The following is a 22,474-nucleotide window of genomic DNA, read 5'->3' on the forward strand; positions in this document are numbered from 1 at the left end:
CTCAGTCCCGCGGCCGGCCATGTGCAAACTGACGAAGGTTTTACCTGCTACTGCACTGCACGGCATGATTTTAAATATCAGCAGTTCACTCTCAGCAAGCTGAACACTCTACAATTTAGTGGTAAACTCCTGTCACCCCTGCTGCATTCGAGATTTTGCCACCAAAAAAGAGCAATAAAAAGAGACAACATATCAGGTGAAACCATATGTTGACGCCTCAAGCAGAAATTTAGGCTTAGCTTTCGTGGTGCAGTGGCTATCACAGTTCAATTCAGTTCAGTCATTCAGTCGTGTCCGACTCTTCGTGACCCTATGGACCATGTCACGCCACGCTTTCCGGTCTCTCACTATCTTCCTAACATCACATAACTTCATCTGCAGTGCCTCGAGGATGCCATCTAACCATCGCGTTCGCTGCCTACCCCTTCTCCGGCGACCCTCAACCTTTCCCAACATCAAATCTTTCTCCAGCGACTCCTCTCTTCTCATCAGATGACCAAAGTAGCTGAGCTTTAACTTTAGAATTTGACCCTCCAATGAGCAGTCAGGGTTTATGGTCGACAATATCGACTGATTTGATCTTCTGGCAGTCCAAGGAACTCTCAAGAGTCTTCGCCAGCACCACAATTCAAACGCGTCAACTCTTCGGCGGTCAGCCTTTTTCACAGTCCAACTCTCGCATCCATACATCAAACCTGGAAAGACCATAGCACGAGTTATACGGATCTTGGTTGGCAGACTAATGTCTCTGCTCTTTACTAGGCGGTCAAGGCTAACCATTGCTCTCTTTCCCAGAAGCAGGCGCCTCCTAATTTCATGGCTGCAGTCTCCTTCCGGGGTAATCTTGGAGCCCAAGAAGGGAAAATCTGTCACAGCTTCCACTTCTTGTCCCTTGATGCTCCAGGACTTGATAGGGCAAGACGCCATGATCTTTGTCTTTTTAATGTTCAGTTTAAGCCCAAACTTCTCATTCCCTTCTCGTACGCGCATCAGAAGTCTCTTGAGTTCCACTTCACTTTCTGCCATTAAAGCGGTATCCTCCCCATATCTAAGGTTGTTGATATGTTTTCCAGCAATCTTCACTCCAGCTGAAGACTCCTCCAAACCGGCCTTCCTCATGATGCACTCTGCATATAGGTTAAATAGGCACGGCGACAGTATGCAGCCTTGTCGCACACCTTTCTTAATCGGAACCAATCAGTAAGACCATGCCCAGTTCTGACTGTGGCCTCTTGCCCTTCATACAGGTTCCTGAGGAGACAGATGAGGTGAATTGGAACCCCCATCTCTTGGAGAGCTTGCCACAATCTGCTGTGATCTATGCAGTCAAATACTTTCGCATAATCAATAAAGCAGAAGTAGGTGGATTTCTAGAACTCTCTTGCTTTTTCAATGATCCAGCGAAGGTTGGCAATTTAGTCTCTAGTTCCTCTGCCCTTGCGAAACCCAGCTTGCACGTCCAGAAGCTCCCCATCCACATACTGCTGCAGCCTTCCTTGGAGGATTTTCAACATCACCTTGCTCGCATGGGAAATAAGCGAGATTGTGCGGTAGTTGGAACAATCTTTGGCACTGCCTTTCTTTGGAGTGGGGATGTAAACTGACCTCCTCCAATCCTGTGGCCACTGCAGGGTTGTCCAAATCTTCTGGCATAATGTATGCAGAATGTTAACAGCGTCATGGTTGAGGTTTTGAAGCAACTCAGCTGGAATGCCATCAATTCCGCTATCTTTGTTCTTATTATTATGCACCCAAAATTAAAGAAGAGTAATGCTTTAGTTCAAGAAAGTTACAAAAGCAGGACAGGTGTGTTTAGAAAATGTTTTATTAGACATTAGACATTCACATCAGTGCCGACAAATGACCAAAACAGAAAATGCACATGATAAAGAACAAAGGAAAGTGCACATAAAATATAGCCTAACAAACAAATACATCACAAATCAGTACAGTCGAACCCGGATATATCGAACTCGAAGGGGATCGCGAAATAGTTCGATATATCGATAATTCGATATACAGAAATCGGCTTGTGACGGCACTTACGATGCGAAAAAACGATACCGTATTTGTCGCGTAATCAACCCACTCGCATAATGAACCCACCCTCCACTTTTGCACCCGAGAATTTGAAAAAAAAAAAAAAAAGCGTTAAGGCTAGCTCACTCACATGCAACCGACGAGCGGCAGCGACAGAGCAAAAATTTTCAAACTTATTGGAACTGCGTTCCTCTCGCCGCTCGAGCCACCGCGGCAGCTCAAAACAAGGTTTCTGTGTCGCCGCGGCGGCAGGAAATCGCGAGCATTTTCGCTTGCATGTCGATGGCGCGCGTCAGTCCGTTTCGGTCATCTCATCCACAGCTCATTGGCAGCGTGCCAAGATGCTGCGCAGCGATAACGTCAGGGCGCGTTTATCTTTTTATAGCTCCTGCTGCGGCGGGGAGCGAACTTGGCAGAGTGCCCGTGATGACTTGATTGCACAAGCCTGGTTCGATTTATCACGCCGCGCTTGAGGCGGGCGTCATGATCGCAGCAGCTGACCGCGTGCTTTCGCTGATTCATACATGCAAGGACAAACGATAAAAAAAAAATAAACATCCCCGCAAAAAAAAAAAAAAAAGAAAAAATCCTGCCGCTTTTTAACGTCGGCAGCCGCCATATCTTATGCTACGCCGCGCGTACAGCCCAACGATAGGAAAGGATGACTCTCGCAACAAAAAAAAAAAAAAAAGGAGAGAGAGAGAGAGAGAGAGAGCTGGCGCTTTTAACATCCGCAGGCGCCATAGCCACGTCCGCCGCCGCGCTGCGGTACATAGAGGGAACGTCACGCGGCAAACGGCCAAGGGTGATGCAATCGTCTTTGGGGAAGGCACACTTTCCATTGCGTGGAGGGAGTTCGATATATCGAACGACCAGTGAAATTGAGTTCGATATATGACGCGGCTTTCCTATACTTTTACATGGGATTTTCAAGGGGATATTTCGTGAGTTCGATATAACCAAAATTCGATATATCCGGGTTCGATATAGCCGGGTTCGACTGTATTTACATAAAGAATAAAATTTGGCTGTTTGTGATATATACAATTTTGAATAGCAATGTATGCACATGAAGGTAGAGGCAGTGTAGAATAATGTTCCAAATAAAATAGATATAAACATATACAGGAATCGCATGCACAGTATGTATTGCACATGTGTGTTGCGATGTATACAGCTGTGAGCTGACATATATATTTGCATTATATTACGGGTACCAAGCAGGACAGGTAACTAAAAAGGAAAGAAAAGGACAAACGAAACCCTGATATGATGTGACAATTCGAACTACCTATTATCCGAGTGTGCTTGTTGAAAAACGCCGCATGGGCTGGGCTTTCGATGAGCAAGGTCAGTCAAAACTGGTTATTATGTCATCGCAGTTTTTGTATTCATGGGACAATTTTGATCATGATGCTGACTGTTACAATAAAAGACCAGTTTTAAAGCTAATGAACAATCATATGGTTTCATAAGTATGCGTTTATGAACCTGAAGGAACCGAGTTTTTACTTGCATTATTTTTCCTGCTACAATATCTAAAGGACAAACTTTACTCGGCGGGGCAGTTTAGCAAAGCGGTCAATCGCTTCGGACACGTTGATGTCGATGTTTCTGTGGGCGTATAGAAGTGCCAGCCCAACCATGCATTCTTCACACATTGTAGAGTGCAAGTAGTTTTTTAGCAATCTCATACTCGAAAATGGTCTCTGAGCACTGGCACTGGTCACTGGAAGGGTAACTAAAATTTGCAGCAGCTTGTACACATTTAGGTAGAAGCTGCTGTCGCAGTGAGAAAGGGCATCTGTTCCTGTGCTGAGAAGCTGGCTAACTGTTTTGTTCGCCCACTTTATCCACCATAGCCGCAGTTCTCCCAAAGCAGCCTTCGCATCCATGTCCTGTGCAAAAGTGACCAGGAGATTTTCTGCTCCTTTTTGTTGGTTATCTTGCATTGGTGGTATTGCCAATGGTACAATTACAGAAAAGTCCTTTAATCTTTAGAGGGTTTTTGCCGTACATTTACGGCGGTTGTTTTCTGTCCCGCAAGGCGATGCGCCTCCGAACCGTTTAACAAAAGATCAGATTCCAGTTGTCGTCGCCGTGGGCGCCAAGGGGGATTAAGGTCTGAAAGGACAGCTCGTCTCTGTCTCCATCCCGAAAAAGGGGAGGGGGGGGCTTGATCGCCTCATCAGGAGGTAAAGGGTCACTCCACCGGCATCGGCGCCACTTCGATGCCTTTGGTCGCGGTCGTTTACCGGCGTTCGCAAGGTCTGTTTCTGCTTTCAACTGTTGGAGAATCTGCGCGTACCTTGGAGAACTGAAACTGAGCTGCACGTAGAACTGTCTTGTCTGCACAGCGGCGCAGGGAAAAAAACGAGGTGCAATAAAAAATCCAAAATGCTCCTGGGCCAGCGTTCGGCTCCTTCTCTTTGGCACGTAGGAACAAGATAAAAAACGAAAAAAAACTGCCACAAACAAAAAGCGCAACCACGGAGAGAGCATAGTGTATGGGGACAACGGCGAGGGAGTACCATAAAGAGCTGCTACAGCATGGTGAGGGCCAGCAGAAGGAACGAGAAAAAAAAAGCACTATAAGAGACACAGGGATTTTGAACAAGCGGGGAGTCGAAGGCGAGGGAAATATCACCTTTGAAATACTGAATGGAAATGGAAACCTGGCTTCGACGCTGTCTTGTTTCGTCCACCTCCACCTCTGCGGCCGCCGCGAGTTAACGCGACAAGCCCGCTTGCCAACTAAATGCCCTTGAAACTTTGTGCTCGGAAGGGGTTATGTGACTCCATCTGCATGGACGTTGCTACAAAATGTAGCCCAAGTTCGTAATATTTGTGCTGAAATGCCTTTTCGAACCGGAAAAAGATATTGTAGATAAAACCCAGAATGGTTTCGAGCGCCGGTGGTTGGTTTGGTCGGCGGTGCATGGCAGCACGAAAACATTTCAGGGAGTGGGGGAGGGGCTGAAGCCCCTTAAGCCCCCTCCCCCCTCTGGCTATGCCCCTGATGCATACACCAGGAAGGCATGGAGTTGGCAGACTGAATCGGCGTCGTGTCGTGCTAGTGTGACAGGCCCTTAACTATACCATGCAGCGTTCTTTAATGTGTAGCACTACTAGCCGCAATCACAGATTTCTCCGATGTCTGTTTGAAGCCGCTCTCTCTCTCTCTTTTCGTCAACTTGAACTGTGGAAAGAAAAGGTGGCGATGCGCACGTCGCGCAGCTCAGCATTGAGGAGGCGGAGCGGTCACACAGCTGCAGCAGAAGCGGCTCTCTCTCTCTCCGTCCATCCGTCTCTCCATGAACTTGAAGAGGAGGAAAAGAAAGTGGCGACACCCGCATAACGCAACTTAACGCTGAGGGGACTGAGTGGCCGCATAGATGCACCCAGCAAGAGAGAGTAAGACGGTGAGAGAGGGGTTTGTCATTTGCGGACGTGGCGGCCGTCAATGGGAGGCATTGCACAAGCGTGTGTTACTCCGGAGTGAGCAATCATGTGTCACTCGCGTGTCCTCAACTTCGTCCTCTCTCCCCTCGCATCAGTAACTCCTCAGCTTTCACGGATGGCAGATGTTCACGTGCGGTGCTCCCTGGAGCTTGGCTCCGAGCTACTCACCGTGTCGTGAAGGAGCTTGAGCTCACCTCCGCTCCTTAACTGACGCTCGCCTTCAAGCGCCTTTCCCACTCTTTTTCTCTCCCCTATGGTCCCACCCCAGACCTTTTGCCCTCAGAGTAGTGCATTGTAAAGGAGTACATTGTACCTGTCTTCGCTCATTTCTGAAGATGGTGTATGAAAAGCTTAGGACGCGTTTGCGCCGCACGTTTGGTTCGCATCGCAATGGATAAAGCCAGGCCTGCTGGCACTGCTGCGCAGGTTCGCCGTGCTCGACATGCTGAAGTACAATGGTTACGAAGGCAGCGGGATCGTGAGTCTACTGATTCTGATATTGCAGCTAAAAAGTGCAAAAATCTAGAAGCACAAAGAAAAAGGAAACATGCAGAGCGTGCTCAGGAAACTGCTCAAGACACTGAGCGTCGTCGTAAAATGAATGCCGAAGGGAAGAGGAACAAACGTGCGGTGGAAACTCCAGAACAATGGGCTGCGCGACTGCAAGCGATGGAAAGGTATAGCAGGGATGAGCAGCGCTAAAGACCTACTTCGCATATGATTAACTATGCAAATCGGGCATAATTTTTTCCTCCAGCTTTTGCCTACCTGAAACAAACATCTAATACTCCTAGCTTGAACAGTTCTCCAGTACTCCTCCATTTCTGCATTCACTGCACTACAATTTTGAAGACCATGGTGGTAACAATAACGCACAGAAAACTGCCGCATTCTGCCAAATTTTGAGTTCAGCGCACGCCGGTATAGTATACAGAAGCTGACAATATATAAAATGTTTGTTCTCAATAAAAATTTTCAATTTTCTTAGAAAGTAGCAACCTTTGAGAAAACCAGCCTGAAAGTTCCGAACTAAAATACATTGCATATATACATTACACTGTGTATATATTTATTTTCAACACTCAGAATTTGTTTTTCGATGAAATATTTTAGTACAACATAGAATGAGAGCTGCAGATGCTCTAAAACCAACATTTTTTAGGATTTTCGCGGTCTGATTCCCACTTCCCCCCCTTAGGAACAAAACGCCTGAACAAAATCCAAGGGTATTTCAGCCAACACTGACCGATGTGTTCTGCTTCCGATGTCCTCTGACAAAAGAAGGGCAGAACTTCGAAAAAATTTTAACACAATCTCCTTCCATAAGGAAAAAGGACTTCTGGGACTTCAAAAAGTAAGCTCACTGTACATTGCTCAAAAAGTATTTCATAAGACAATCACTAACGGAATCAAGAACATAAACTTGAATGAACTAAGGCAACGTTTTGAAAGCGTACTCGATGACATACCATACTTACATCACCAATGGGGTAACAGAGAAAAGTTCAGAGTGTAAGCAAGCCCGGCACACAGAATTTATAGATTATGAGAAAGTGTATGAATGAGCCGAGCCCTCAGCAGCCATGCTGCTGCAACAGTGCCAGAGACAGCTTCAGCTTCAGAAACTCTGAAAAAATTTCTCTAGTGCTCTTTCTCATGCTTACCCATGGCACGAGTTTTACTGTCGCTGCTCCATCGCTACACTGTGGTGAGCATACGAGGCAACACTCTACGAGAGTGCATATGCTAAGGCTTGGCTTTAAGGAATTTGTACCTGTTCTAAAGCTCTTCCTTATCCCGTATCCTAAGATACTCGATTTCAAACAGACGGAAATTACACCACATGAAAGCGTTCGTCACATACACACTGCTGCTTTGCTGCTTTCAAACGCATACTAGCTTTCAATGGCTGAAAACATTCATATTATTTTTTTTGTTGCAGGCGGAATACTGCCGTGCGTGCAACGTTGTCATAAGCTGGTAATCAGCCATGCGAAGAAAAGGAAGGCTCATTTCATCTGAAAAGTGCAAGAATGTGCATGTCAGGATACCAAGGGCCATTTGGATGAGCTGCAGGTCTCGACCGTGAGGTCAGAGGTGCAGGAAACTGTGCAATTTCTGGATATTTGTTTGTTACCTCAAAGGGGAAGCAGGCGGCGCAGCCGAAATCAAAATGTGCAGCAGGCACCATACACAAAAATATTTGAAATTCAAAACAGTTCCGTATCCATGCCTTCTCCGAGAGTGTGGTGTTGATGTGTAGAGAAGTGTTAGCTTCAATTTAAAAAAAATCTTGATTTCACAGCTTCATGTAACACGATGTACTGCTTAAAGCAGCCTTCCTAAAGCAGCTCCAACACTGCATTTAAAAAACAATCATCTTTATTTCTTTCTTTCTCTCTCTCTCGCTCTTCCTTTCTTTATTGTTGCTGCCAGCCCTAAGTGAGGGCCATTACAGGAGTGGAAACACAAATAAAATAAAAACAAGCAATGCCAACGTATCTAATCAGGTCAAGCACACTACACATGTATAAGTAACAACTAATTACAAGGACACAGAAAATTGTCAATGCATAACATACACTGCTTTACAAAAAATTCAATCTCTCTTAGAGCCATGTAATAAAAGATATTCGGAAAAATATTAAAAGACACCTTGAACATATTTGAAAGAAACTCCAATATAATTTGAAATTTATCACAAGACTACCTAGGCGCATTCATAACAATGTATGAAGATGTTTATTTCTGCGTGCACAGGGTGTAAAGAATTTATAAAGAAAGAGAAGAAATACCGAGCTCTTGCTCCCGAAAGAGCAGCCAGCAAAAGTCAGCGCGTTCCTAGGTATAGGCATGGTCCACTTTCCCGGAACGACCGGGGAACGCGCGATTGGGAACAAGGGTCGGCGTGGCACCCTGCTGAGGAGAAGGAGGGGCCTGGGCCGGCGACGAGGAGGCTGTGCGCACGTGCGGGGTGCGAGTGCTGCTGGGAACGACTGGCGGAGAGAAGAGGGGACGAGACAGTGTGGAACGCACCCTTCGTCGGAGAAAGACGCGTGTAAACTTTGCTGAATATATCCAGTATTTTTGTTACCGTTAAAGAGTTTTTGTCCGCGTGTGATTTCTTCACTTTTATTCGAATCCCCTAAAGTTCAAAGTTGTAGTAACAAAGTTCAGTCTAATATAAATTCATCAACTACTACATGGTGCCGAAACCCGGGATGAGAAGATAGTGGCGAAATCCGAAAAGACCGCGACGGACCAAAATGGAAAAGCTCAAAGCGAAGAGGCGAAGTCGACGAGGGCAGAACACGATTATCATCAACGAGGCCACAACAGCACTGCCGACAGCCAACGTCCAACAGTTGACAGCTCTGCTTCACAGGCTGGAAGTCAGCAATGATGAGCTGCAGAAGATCAACGACGAGTTGGAGAACTATCTACCGGAGGAAGCGTTCGAGACCGAGTTTACAGAAAGCGTCGAATACGACGACCGGGCCATAAACCTCATCGGCCAACTGAGGGCTCGAATCGCAGCTTCACAACAGACTGCGTCTGAACAGAATGCCGAATCGACGCAAACGTCCGTGCCGACGCCCAGACTCACTGCAATCAGGCTTCCGAAGCTGCAGCTCCAGTCTTTCAATGGTGAGCTTGCCAACTGGCAATCGTTTTGGGAATGTTTCCGCGAAGCGGTGCATGATAATCAGGCCCTGTCCAAAGCGGAGAAATTTCATTACTTAAAGAGCCTCCTCACTGGGCCTGCCGCGTCGGCAGTTAAAGGGTTACAAGCGACTGAGGCCTGCTATGAAGACGCTATACAGATACTGCAGCGCCGTTTCGGAGACAAGGGGCTAATCGAACAAGAACACCTTGCCGAATTAAGGACGCTACCGCCAGTGTCGTCATCAGGAGATGTCAGAGGACTCCGCCGGCTCTACGATCATGTTCAAGCCCACATTTGCGGGCTAGCGGCTCTCGGAGTGACCAAGAATGCCTATTGCGCCATGCTTTGCGACATTATTCTAACGGCGCTGCCGCGAGACATGGTGGTGGAGTTTCACCGCCTGGCAAGCCGAGCGACCAAGACAGATGTATTGTCGCCGCCCGATAGTAGTCCCGCGTCACCAGCGCAGCAGTCCTCCGCCTCGACGCAGGCAGCAGACAGATCAGAGAGAAGGCTAGAGGAGGTACTACATTTTCTGCTGGTAGAAACAGAAAGTCGAGAGCGATGTAGGCAAGGTCCCGCCTTTGAGACGCCTTCTTACAAGGAAAACCTCGGCAAACGCGCCAGGCAGCCGACTCCGAGTGCCGCTGTTCTTTATGCACAATCAGAGAAGGCAGAAAAATGCGCATTCTGCAATTCGAACAGGCACGACACAGAGATCTGTGCGGCTGCACTGACGAACAAAGAAAAAGTCGAAAAACTTGCCAGGACGAAAAGGTGCTTTCGATGCACAAGGTGGGGACACCGAGCAAAAGACTGCAGACAAAAGATAAAATGCGGGAATTGCGAGAAAAGGCACGCTACCTCAATGTGTAACCCCAATTGGGCAGCGATCAAAACTGACGTACCAACAGAGATCACCGCCACTAATGTGCATGCAGATGCCAAAACAGAAGAAACGCAAGAGACGGCACTGCAGACTTTCCGCACCTTTGCATTGGGGAGCACCAAATACGGCTACATCCGGGGTGTAATGGACGGTGGAAGTCAAAAAACGTTCATTCGAGCAGATATCTCAAAAACACTTGATTTGAAGGTTTTAGGAAAGGCCGACTTCCGCCTAAACACCTTTGGTGCTGCGGCCGCGCAAGTCCAAAGCTGCCGGCTGGTAGAAGTTCGCCTCCGAAGCCAATACGGAGATCACGAAATAGCAATAGAGGCTATTGAGGTGCCCTTCATATGCAAGGACGTCAAGCAGGTGCCCACAGATCACAGTTTTGTGCAAAAGATGGAAGTTCAAGGAGCACTGCTCGCAGACAGACCGATCCATCCGGGCATGTCTTCAGTGCCAGGTATTGGATTACTAATTGGAGCCGACCACCTTTGGAAATTTCAAACGGGAGAGGTGCAAAGATGCAACGAAAATGAAGGATTAGCAGCGGTGAATACAAAGTTTGGTTGGACGATTCAGGGACCGTTCAGTGTGACTTCAAGCCTTGCAATCGCAAACAATGTTTGCAAACTAAGAATAGGCTTGGAAACTGCAGACAAGGTCCACACTACGCTGGAGAATTTCCGGGAACTAGACGCCATCGGCATAAAAGATTCCCCAGAGACACACGACGAAAGAGCACTGAGCAAGGTAATGTTGGAAAAGAAATGTCTGCGCTATGAAGTTGCCTTGCCATGAAAAGACGCATCCAAAGAACTCAACGACAACAGAAATACGGCAATTCGGCGACTCGACAACCTGACAAAGCGACTATGCCGCAATCCAGAACTCGCTCAGCAATACGACGACGCCATCAGGAGTTATTTCGAGGCAGGGCATGCGGAGCGGGTGACCAAAGAAGTAGCGTCTGGGAAAGTTTATTACATGCCACGTCAGCCAGTCGTACGTAGTGAGGCAACTACAACGAAGCTGCGTGTCGTGTTCGACGCATCATCACACGCTCCGAAGAAACGGTCACTCAATGACCACTTGAAAAAAGGACCTAACCTCGTCAGTGATTTGGTACAGATTCTCTTGTGGTTCCGCCTACACAAGGTCGCTCTCGTAGCAGACATCGAGAAAGCATTTCTGCAGAGAAGCGTGCGGCCTGAGGATGGAGACGCCCTGCGGTTCTTCTGGTACAGTAGCCTGCCGCTTGACCCGTCAGCATTGCCGGATATCGAAGAATGGAGAATGACTCGGGTACCGTTCGGTACGACAGCCAGCCCGTATTTGCTGACAGCTACCCTCCTCCACCACCTTGAATGCACGACAAAGGAAGTTTCGAAAACGGCGAGCCTCATGAAGGACTCCTTTTACGTGGACGACCTGGTGACGGGGGCGGCTACAGTAAATGAGGCGTTGAAAATGGCCACTGAAGCCATCGGCATAATGAGCGACGCCGGCATACGCTTAAGAAAATGGTCCTCGAATTCTGATGCAGTCCGCGCGGCGTTTGGGGACGACGAAACTACATCTTCGAACGGTGAACAGAAGATCCTGGGAATAAAATGGAACGCAGCTGACAAGATGGCAATATCCCTGGCCAGTGTGATCAGCTCATTAACTAGCGGAGCTGCGTTGAAGTGCGTAGTGCTTGCAGACGTCGAGGCTACGATTCTCGGCCACTAGCCTACGTCTCCTCAGCACCAGAAGAAACATCGGTTCTCACGCCTTCCTATCTGCTCACTGGGAAACGGTTGATCGCCTTGCCCGAAGCGAAAGCAGCGTCCGTTCCTTCGGCCAGTGCAACCGACTTAGGTCGAAGGTGTAAATACCGACAAACGGCCATGGACTCGTTTTGGAAGCGATGGCTGAAGGAGTACCTGCTTCAGTTACGCTCCGTCCACTTGTCCGCTTCCAGCCCTGCGAGTGCGATCACAGTAGACGACTTGGTTATCGTGCATCAAGAAAAGGCGCCGAAGTATATGTGGCAGACTGCTCGCATGGTAGAGGTCTTTAAGGGGCGAGATGGACATGTGCGTTCGTGCACAGTTAAGATGCCATCCGGGGCCATCATAAGACGACCGGTTCAGCTCCTCTATCCCTTGGAGACGCGCATAAAATGAGTTGCACTCATTTTGGGGGGGAGGATGTAAAGAATTTATAAAGAAAGAGAAGAAATACCGAGCTCTTGCTCCCGAAAGAGCAGCCAGCAAAAGTCAGCGCGTTCCTAGGTATAGGCATGGTCCACTTTCCTGGAACGACAGGGGAACGCGCGATTGGAAACAAGGGTCGGCGTGGCACCCCGCAGAGAAGGAGGGGCCTGGGCCAGCGACGAGGAGGCTGTGCGCACGTGCGGGGTGCGAGTGCTGCTGGGAACGACTGGCGGAGAGAAGAGGGGACGAGACAGTGTGGAACGCACCCTTCGTCAGAGAAAGACGCGTGTAAACTTTGCTGAATATATCCAGTATTTTTGTTACCGTTAAAGAGTTTTTGTCCGCGTGTGATTTCTTCACTTTTATTCGAATCCTCTAAAGTTCAATGTTGTAGTAACAAAGTTCAGTCTAATATAAATTCATCAACTACTACACAGGGTCTTGCTTTGACAAGTTGTACAAGACCACAACTCGGTAAACAGATACACCTTCTGAATCACCGCAGGAGTCTCACCTTGAGAATTCTGCCGGGAGGGTTGAGCTGCCCGAAGCAGTCGAAGCTCCTGCTCCCGGTGCGTCCATCCCACAGGCCAATGGAGAGGGAGAACGGGACCTAGATCGTAGAGGGGAATCGCAAGTGACACAATTCCACCAACACAGACAGAAACGGGGAAGCCTTTTGGCTCCGTCTTTCAATCAGGGTGTAAAAAAAGAAAAAAAGAACAACATTAAAAACAACAGTCCAAGATGACAAAGTGTTGCTAAGTGTCAATCGTGTTCCCTGAGAACACGGGAAAGGTTTCTGACAAAAAAGCATGCAATGATACTGTACTGCATTAAGCGCGGCTTGACAAGTCAGTAACTTCAGCCACAGCTCGTTACAACAAGTGCAACTATTGCAAATTAATGGGCATAATTAATGGAAACTGCTCTCAAATAATGTTATGTATACTTTCTACCATGCACTTTGTTTTTCACTGCAAGTGATAAGTTTGTACACTTTTACATTGTCTGTAACTATATTTTGTTTATCACGTGCTGCCTCTTACGTGCTCAAATTGTTGATGTTCAAAATTTTTGTTATTTGTTTCATGCTATACTTTACGTGCACAAAGTTTTCCTAATATCAAAAGTCTCAAAACTGCAATTCCTTGGCTGGGCCAGCGGCATGAATAAATAAGTATAAAACTGGCCTTAAAGGTTTTCTTTTTTAGCGAATGCAGGCAATTCTTATTTTATATGCTCAGCACAGTTTGCCATAAAATAGATATATATCAAATAGCCAAGCGCCAATCTGTGAGCACCCAGATGACAGGATGACAATCTTGGTCTCGCTACATATGCAACTAGTGGCAGCATGGTAGGATTTTGTGAGCACTATGAAAGAAACAGCAACAGAAACATTTAGTAGCCCCACCGTGATGGTGCAGTGGTTAGGGCACCCGACTAATGTGTGCCCAAGGATGCAGGATCGAATCCTGGTCTCGACGGCCGCTTTCCGATGCAGGCGAAAAGCCAGGTGCCCGTGTGCTGTGTGGTGTCAGTGCACGTTGAAGAACCCCAGGTGTTTGAAAGATTTCTGGAGCCCTCTAAGTGGCGTCTCTCATAGCCTGAGTTGCTTTGGGACATTAAACCTCATAAACCAAACCAAACCAAACAATTTGGTAGCCAGGCTGCTGGTACTGCATTTGCGCCTACCAAGCTGTGAATGGCGGCACAAAACCAGTAGTACGTGCTCAGCTGTAACCTTCTGTTAGGCATCCCACGCTCATGCTGAATGTTGCGGTGAAAGGTGGTGAAAATAGCGATAGCTTTCGTTGTGATGCGCCAGTTTTAACGCAACACTTCTGAATGCGGGGAAGCCGATCCATCTAGCATTTGAGCTGTCACCGCTCTGTGTTGGCAGGGCTGTACAAAGAAGCCAGCCTAACTGGAATTTTGCACTTGGTTTTTTACGGCCTCTGCAATTGCTGCAGGTGGCTTCGAAGTAGCTCTAAAGCTTCGGGAAAAGTCTCTTCCAGTTCCCAATCATGAAGAATAAAGAAGTCAAGAAGAAATAGGCATGGACAGGACATGTATTGCGAAGAGAGGATAACAGGTGGTCGCTTAGGGTAACAAACTGCGTTCCAAGGGAAGGAAAGCATAGCAGGGGGGCGGCAGAAAGTTAGGTGAGCAAATGAGGCTAAGAAGTTCGCAGAGGTAAAGTGGATGCAGCTGGCACAGGAGAGGCCTTCGCCCCGCAGGGTACAGCCCAGATGATGGTGATGATGATAACCCAATTTCGAGCGTCCCCATTTCTGTTGTGTCATTGACCTCTAGCTAGAGCAGCACATTACACGGCTGGCTACTGAGAGGGGTCTTGAGTCTAACAATCACACTTTGAGATAAAGGCCCCAAATCAAAACAACAAGAAAAGCGACTTGTAAGCAAGCTCACTGGACTTTAGACAATAGCGGTGGTGAACCAATGGTAGTCCGCTGTTGGTGCCACATGTGCTACATGCTGTAATGTGCACAGATTCAGATGAAAGCCCACAGACCACCGCAAGTCATGAGAGCCGAGGAGTTTTTAAAAATGACGTATTATCAGCTTGCTTTTGAGGTATAGTAGACAGTATGAACACTCGATAGCCTGTAGTCTACACCAATGATTCGAAGCCATGGAAGTATCCGGGACCCTTCGCAGGCCGCCGAAAATCGTGAAAGGCACACTGCAGTGAAGACTGAGGGGAGAGGGGGAAGGTGTAAATTAACACAACATGCGGCGTGAAACAGATCTGTGCCTTCTACTGCTACCTGGCAAAGAATGACCAAACATAACTTTGATGCCACTTCAGTCTAGACGGCTTATCAGTAAGTTGTGCAGTCACACTTAAGCACAGCTACACATATGCAGCCAGTTTTTGAGCATCAAAGCCAGGAAAAAGTGCTTGCATGTATATGTCATAGAAAACTGCAACAAAGTCTTTAAAGCTGGGATGTGCAAACATGCAAACTTTCAGATACGAATCGAATATGCTTGTTGTTCGATTCATATCTGTACTCGAAAAACTGATACTCAGAATTTTCTGAGAACACTTGATCCCGCATATATCGAACTCAAAGGGGATCATGAAATATAGTTCGATATATAAACCTTTTCAACCTACAAGCTCCTCTAGAGACCAAAAGCGTGAATGCAGTGTACTAATGTTAGCGAAAAACTCGATTGCTTAAGATGTCTTTATTTCCTAAAGCCATTAGGGAATAGAATAGGCTGTCGAGTGAAGTCGTGGGCACTGCATCAAATGATGCCTTCTTTTCTTTCATTGATGTGAGTGTGCATGTCTGAGTGCTTTAAATTTCTTTTGTCTTTTTTGCTTTTTACATTCTACTATGCCTAGGATATCAAGGTATCTATCAAGTTGATGTTCCCAAATTCCCTGAGCCTTCCAGGTTTATCCTGAGTGCATCTGAAAACTCCCTGAGAGACACAATGTCTCCTGATGCCATCTCTTTCCAGTAAGCATGTTAAAAAATAAAAATAAAAACATTAAATGCAAAATAGAAGGCAGACATTATTAAATCATAACAAATCAACTATCTTCAAAAGAATGCAATAACCAACTGCAAATCAAATCAGACATTTTCAAATACAGTAGTCGACCGATTTTTTGGGCTCCAATAATTCTGACTTGCACTACATTTCGGACTTCATTCGGAAACCATCATGCGTCCAATAGGAAGTTTGGTTTGGTTTGGTTTGTGGGGTTTAACGTCTCAAAGCGACTCAGGCTATGAGAGACGCCGTAGTGGAGGACTCCGGAAATTTCGACCACCTGGGGTTCTTTAACGTGCACTGACAACGCACAGCACACGGGCGCCTTGCTTTTCGCCTCCACCGAAAAGTGGCCGCCGAGGCCGGGATTCGATCCCGCATCCTTGGGAACAGTAGCCGAGCGCCGTAACCACTGCGCCACCCCGCCGGGGCCCAATAGGAAGTGCACATTTTCAGGCTAAATATGGTGCCAGCAATACTGTGGAGATCGTTTTTGGGCCGAAGTCTTGTTTTGGCGGCATGACACAGATGCAAGCGGGCATTGTTGTCGCAAACAACCGGTTTCGTGTGGCCGTGAAAGTTAGATGAAGCACTCATTCAGACTGAGTAGCTTGGTTCTTTGTTCATTGTTGCCAATTGAGGTAGTGGTAGTAAGGGAACACTGGTTGCTGTCATCGCGGTAGCCTACAATGAGCGCGCAATCGGACTGAATATAGAACATGAGTACTGTCTGCCACGGCTCACTCCAGCGGTGCCGCCGCCACCCACGGGAAAAAACAGGGAGGGTAAGAGGGGCTCTCGTTCTGATCACTTTTTTTGCCACAAGTTTCATCTCCCAGTACTTGCTGCCTCGGTGCCTTTGTTAACCATGGAAAATGAAAGTTACTCAGCAGGAAACCCATGAAAATCGGCAATTCTCAAGAAATTTCGATAACTTAAAAAACTAATAAAAAATGCGTAGATTTTGTAGTTATTTCAGAGAAAATTAGTTGCATTTCTACTCAAAGGGAACTAAACTCATGATAAAAATGGACTGGCATTGCATGGGTTGTACAATACGGCATTATGTGTCCTCTCTTCAGCGACCGCCGGCCTCCTGTGTTGTGCTGTCAAATGTAACATCTCAGTAAGGCGGCAAAAAGCACTCCAGCGCTAGAGGTGCTTCAAATTTCGAAGCAGGCTGAAAGCAGACACTTCCCCAGCATTCTGACCGGTGGCAGAGCACGCGCTTCTCATGGATTGCCCATGGGCTGTTCGACGACCACCGTCTCCCCTTGTTTTCTTGTTTTTCCCAGCAGACACCAAGAATTTCCAGTACTTCCAATTTCCAATGGGAGCAGTGCAAGTCCCAAATGAACTCATCCTCCCTGCGCACCGCCTTGATGGAAGCGATAATATCTGCCGCCGTGGGTGCACGCATGCGACCTTAAGTTTTCGCGCCTTATCATGAACTTGAAAAAATCCCCTTTTTGCGAAAAAACACCTTTATCATGAACTTTGCCGCTCCTCATGTTTCGTCTATGCAGTTGAACGTGGACATAACAAAGCTGACAAAAGTTCGCAATTTTTCGTTACATGCAGGTTTTGTATGAAGGCTTGCACGAATGATGCAGAAACGAAACCGAAAGGCTTCAGATATCTGTGAAGGTGAACTCACACTTCAGGCATTTATTTTACAGTAAAAAACTGCGTGATCTCTGCTTGTGTTCACGCGAGCGAAGGCACAACACAGCATTCCAATGAAGCTAAATCATGTAATGCTCCTTTGCCGCCGCGCGAGCCGACGAAACGGCGCAATACGTCGATTGCGTTCATCACCTCCTTCGCGGTGGGCACATCACATGGATCTGGCTCACAGGAACCATCATCTCAGACATCGGGATCTTGCACGCTTTCGGCAAGTGCCTCATCATTCATTTCTTCCGTAGCTACGGCGGTGTTGCCGGCAAACAAAACGTCGCTCAGGTCAACGTCGTCGGAGAAACCACTTTTTCTGCGTAGCTCATCCCACGCTTCGGCCACATCAGATGAAGCTGAAGTCTTTTTTTCCTCGTCATCGGCATCAGCCTGTGCGTTTTTCGTAATCCCTGCCTTCATAAAGCACTTTTTAATGACTTCTGCCCTGACTTCTTGCCAGGAGGCAGCAAGCATTTCAACTGACTGATAAATATCGATCTTCAGCTCCCGTTCCAGACGGATGTTCAGAAGAAGCTTCTGCATCAGTCGGCGCCGGTAACGGCATTTAAAACTGTTGATTATTCCTTCGTCCAGCAGCTATATTAGTGATGTACAATTAGCCGGGAAGTAGTGCAGTTCGATGTGAGACAGCTGTAGGCCTTCAACATGGTGCGCAGCGTAAATGTCCAGAAGTAGGCAAACTTGACAGCCTTGCCGCTTGACATCCTGGCTAAAGTCTTTCAGCCATTCAGAAAATATTGCTCGAGTCACCCACGCTTTAGTGTTCACCGTACATTTCCCAGGCATACGCTTCGTCCCCTTAAAGCACCTGGGACGGGCACTTTTTCCCACAACTAGCGGGACTCGCTTGTCAGTGCCGTCGAGGTTGGTGCACAGTAGAACTGTTACGCGGAGTTTGCCCTGCTTTTGGCCGTGGCAGTCATCTCCTTTAAGTGCTAGCGTGCGGCCCGGAAGCATCTGATAAAAGAAAGCCGTCTCGTCGGCATTATAGATTTCTGCCGCCTCGAAGCGACTCAGTATTCCAGGAAGCGTGTCAGCCACCCATGAAGCAGCAGCATCGCTGTCTGCAGAGGCAGATTCGCCACAGATAACTTTGCCGATGACATTGTGTCGGCTCTTGAAACCTTGTAGCCACCCGTTGCTTGCCTTGAAGTAATCATGGCCCAAGATGCATGCAAAATCCTTTGCCTTCTGTTGTAATATCACTCTGCTTATGGGCACAATTCTGGCCTGCGTGTCCAAAAACCACGTGAACACTGCCTTGTTCACATCATCATATGTTGAAAGTTTCAATCTTTTCGTAGCCTCTGTTCCTGACTCCACAGCACTTCTAATCTTTTCTTCCGCACTCAAAATTGTTGACAGGGTGCTTGCTGGGATGTTGAAACGAGCAGCGATGTCCTTCTCGCCCGTGGAGATCGCATTTAAAATGGCAAGTTTGTCTTGAAATGACAAAACTTTCCGTTTTCTGGTCGTTGAACTCATCACGACGAACTGACGTCGCAGATATAAGCGGAGCTCCACGAATACAAGCAGAAAGGCTGGCCTAGCACTTCCGAAACACGTCGGGCGAGCACACACCGCAAATCTGAGGACACACGAGACGTGCACGAGACACAGAACAAGAGACAAGATGGCAAATGCACAACGTGCGCAAAAATTGCATGTGCTACACGCACGTACAGTATCTACAAAGAAATCAACTGCAGCCACTAATGCCACCTGGTGTTGCACTACACTACCAATGCCTGAGGAGGCTGCTGCGTTAGCCACGGAGCGGCGCCAGAAGGCAATACTATCATCATCATTGCCAATTTTGCTTGATTTCTGTGATTACAGGCGTTCATGTAGCTGTTGGCTTCTTAGAGTTCTAATATTCACTATATTAATGCATTTCTTCGGCCAAATTTTCAGTATGATCTCGAAAAATAATGACTGATCAGCTTCGAAAGTTTGTTACATCAAGGTTGATCGCCGCAACGCCTTCGTTACATAGAGGTCGAAAATGCATTGGCTTCAATGGGTGTGGCATTGGGGAATTTAAAAACTTCGCTAAATTCAGGAATTCGTTACATAAGAGGTTCGTTACATCCAGGTTCAACTGTATATATATTGATAAAGGGAGTTATGCCATAGCACGATCTGCTACTGTGATAATCTTCCACGTGCCGGCCATGTGCATGTGCCAGGCTGATCCGATATAGCGGGCGCAGCGACCAGTGCGCGTGTGCCGATTGGTGCTTAAGCGGCAGCAGTGCCACCGTCGAGAAGCACGCAACTCGCGCTCAAGGCAGTCATGCATGCGCAGTGGCGCCTCGCAGAAGTGGATTGTGTCACAGTGCTAAGCTGTAACTATTACAACACTCCAGTTAGAATCAATCATGCTTTCGTCTTGTCCATGCCGTTGCACGACATACTGTGATGTAGCTGCAGGTCATGCTAATGCCACGAACGAATGCACGCGCCACGAGGTGCAAAAACATTCAGTTTCCATAGTTAAGGAGGGTAGCAAATACCACAAATAGAAACTCGCGGGAACCAAGCGAGCGAGACGAGAGCTTCCGTGAATGTCCCCCCCCTGTGTTTGTTGGAGAAAGCCGCACAGGCAGCGCTCATGTTCAATTTTCCGTCTGATTTTGCACTCGTTGTAGGCTACCGTGTACTGCGATGACGGCCACGACCGTTCCCTTATTGCCATTCCCTCAAAAACGGTAACGACGATGAACAGAGAGCAAAGCTACTGCATCCAGATCACTGCTTCGCCTAGCTTTCACAGCCATGCGAAGCTGATGGTTTGTGACAATGACGCCTGCTCGCATCTATGCCATGCCGCAAAAACAAGACTTTGGCCAAAAAAATGACAGTACTGCTTGCACCAAATCTGGTCCGAAAAATCAAGCTTTTGGACACCAGAGAATCTGAAATGTCATGCGCCCCACAGAAACGTGTACATTTGTACACGTTTCTGTGGGGCGCATGACAGTTCCTGAATGAAGTCCGAAATATTGCCACCACCACGTGACAATATCACGCAAGTCGTAATTAATGGAGTCTGAAAAATCAGTTGGCTATTGTATTTGAAAATGTTTGATTTGATTTGCAGTTCGTCAAAACAATTTTTTTAATACAGTCGATTTGTTATGCATTTTACTAACGTTTGGCTTCCGTTTTGTTTCTAAATAAAATAAACGCTTATTGTTAAGGAAAAGTACACAGCGGTAAGCACTAGTTCACTGTCAGACACACACCACCAGAATGAACTCAGCTTAGCTCCAGCGTCATCTTCTTCACCACCCCACACCAGCATGCCATCGTCGTCTCCATGCTACACATCGTAACAACATTGTTGTTTTTATTTTTTAACATGCTTACTGGAGAGTTATAGCATCAGGCGGCAATGCGTCAGACCAGTTTAACATAAGAAAAGTACTTGTCACCCAGGCAATTTTATAAATGCACTCAGGGAAAACCTGGAAAACTCAGAGAATTTGGAAACAAACTTGGTAGACACCCTGTACTTAACAAACATAACAGTATCGATTGAGGCAGCCTAAAAAAAGCTGAACTGCAAGTCCCCTGTATACGTAGAACCTGAGCTAGAAATTTCTGCGTTATAGGCAGCAGCACCACATCATGCAACCTATAGTCACCAGGGGTACACGCTTCCTAATCGGCAAGTACGCAGAAGCGCCTCTGCAATGCCATTGGCTTATCTGCCAACCTGGTGAGATCAAAAGTCAGATATTTTTTAATGCACCAAAGGAGCGGGTGACAAGCCACATTCAAAGTTTCAATGTTTTAGGGAGGGGGAGGGAGGGAGGGAGGGAGGGAGTACTTTCATGCAGTATCCAATGAATCCTAATCCAAACACACCAACCCTACATGCAAGCAGCAACAGCAAGCGTGAAATGCGACTAGAGGTGTGCACAGAGATGTCTGCATGGTTCCATCGAGTAATCTCGCTATGCCTCTGCAGCCAATGCAAATTGATTGACACGACATTGCTGCAAGCTTCCCTTAATGCCATCAGCGTGTCGGTTTCATTTTTTTAATGCAGCACCATTATTAACCCTATCAAACACTATTCCGTCCCCAACCATTGTTTTTGGCCACAATGGTTCTGAAAGATGAGCCATCATGCCCTTGTCAGGCATAGCACAGCCCAGCTCAGTGACATGAGGCACGTGGCCGAGCGTGACACAGGACGATCAGATGGCGCAATGCTTGGGAAAAACTGCGGCAACCGCCCTTCAATGCCACGTGCAATGAGAAGTCGCCTTTTATATGATATCGAAGGCAAACCTTCTACATGTACTGTGTCTGCAGTGGCTGCATGCTACCGCCACCCACAAGAAAGGACCACTGCGCCACCACCGGTCAAAACCGGCACAGAATTTCTTTGTGGCCAGTCACAGCGCTATGCCCGCATTTACTCTAGCTTTGGTTCAAACTCGCCTTGATCGGCTACCTAGCGGATGGTGCTGGTGTAGCCTGTGATGGTGATGCTGGCGAAAAGAGATTCTTACGCGGGCAGAGGCTACTTACAGTAGAAGCTCTTTATAGTGAAGTCACTGGGTCCGGCAAAAATCTTTACTATACAAGGGTCTTTACTATATCAGCTGTTGACGATGACATGGCCCTGAGGATGCTGTTTGGTACAGTAGTACTCTTTTATAGTAAAGTCACTGGGACCAGCAAAAATCATTACTATATCAGGATCGTTACTATATCAGTTGTTGGTGATGACATGGTCCTGAAGATGCTGTCTAGTAGTTCAATGAGCGCTTACTGAACACGACTTGTTGCTTATTGAAAAAAAAATAAACACTCTGAAATACCTTCCACTTCTTTGTTATCATCTCTTCAAGCAATTTTTGCAGTTATGAAACTTTTTTACATCTTCTGAAAGTACCCCTTAAGCATGAGGACAACATGGCTACGAGTACAACCAAGTTTGATTTCATGTGAAAACCAAAGCCA

The 22,474-nt window shown here is 47.1% G+C and overlaps 1 protein-coding gene across 2 annotated transcripts in view; it reads right to left on the reverse strand.

Annotated features, from left to right (window-relative positions):
• Positions 1-22,474, reverse strand: part of LOC146177035 (uncharacterized) — a 60,577-nt gene that overhangs the window by 18,459 nt on the left and 19,644 nt on the right. Inside the window, exons 5-6 of one of the 2 annotated variants that reach the window (XM_084583066.1) lie at positions 12,774-12,872; positions 12,222-12,485 (exon numbers count right to left, since the gene is read on the reverse strand). In XM_084583066.1, coding sequence (XP_084439192.1) covers positions 12,237-12,485; positions 12,774-12,872 — 348 coding nt within the window. In that variant the 3' untranslated portion in view covers positions 12,222-12,236. Of the gene's footprint in view, positions 1-12,221; positions 12,486-12,773; positions 12,873-22,474 lie in introns of those variants that run through there. The other variant, XM_084583065.1, reaches the window with a different exon arrangement.

Source organism: Amblyomma maculatum, chromosome 10 (genome assembly GCF_055883805.1).
Source record: "Amblyomma maculatum isolate TAMU_Amacu chromosome 10, ASM5588380v1, whole genome shotgun sequence".
NCBI classification, from domain to species: Eukaryota; Metazoa; Arthropoda; class Arachnida; order Ixodida; family Ixodidae; genus Amblyomma; species Amblyomma maculatum.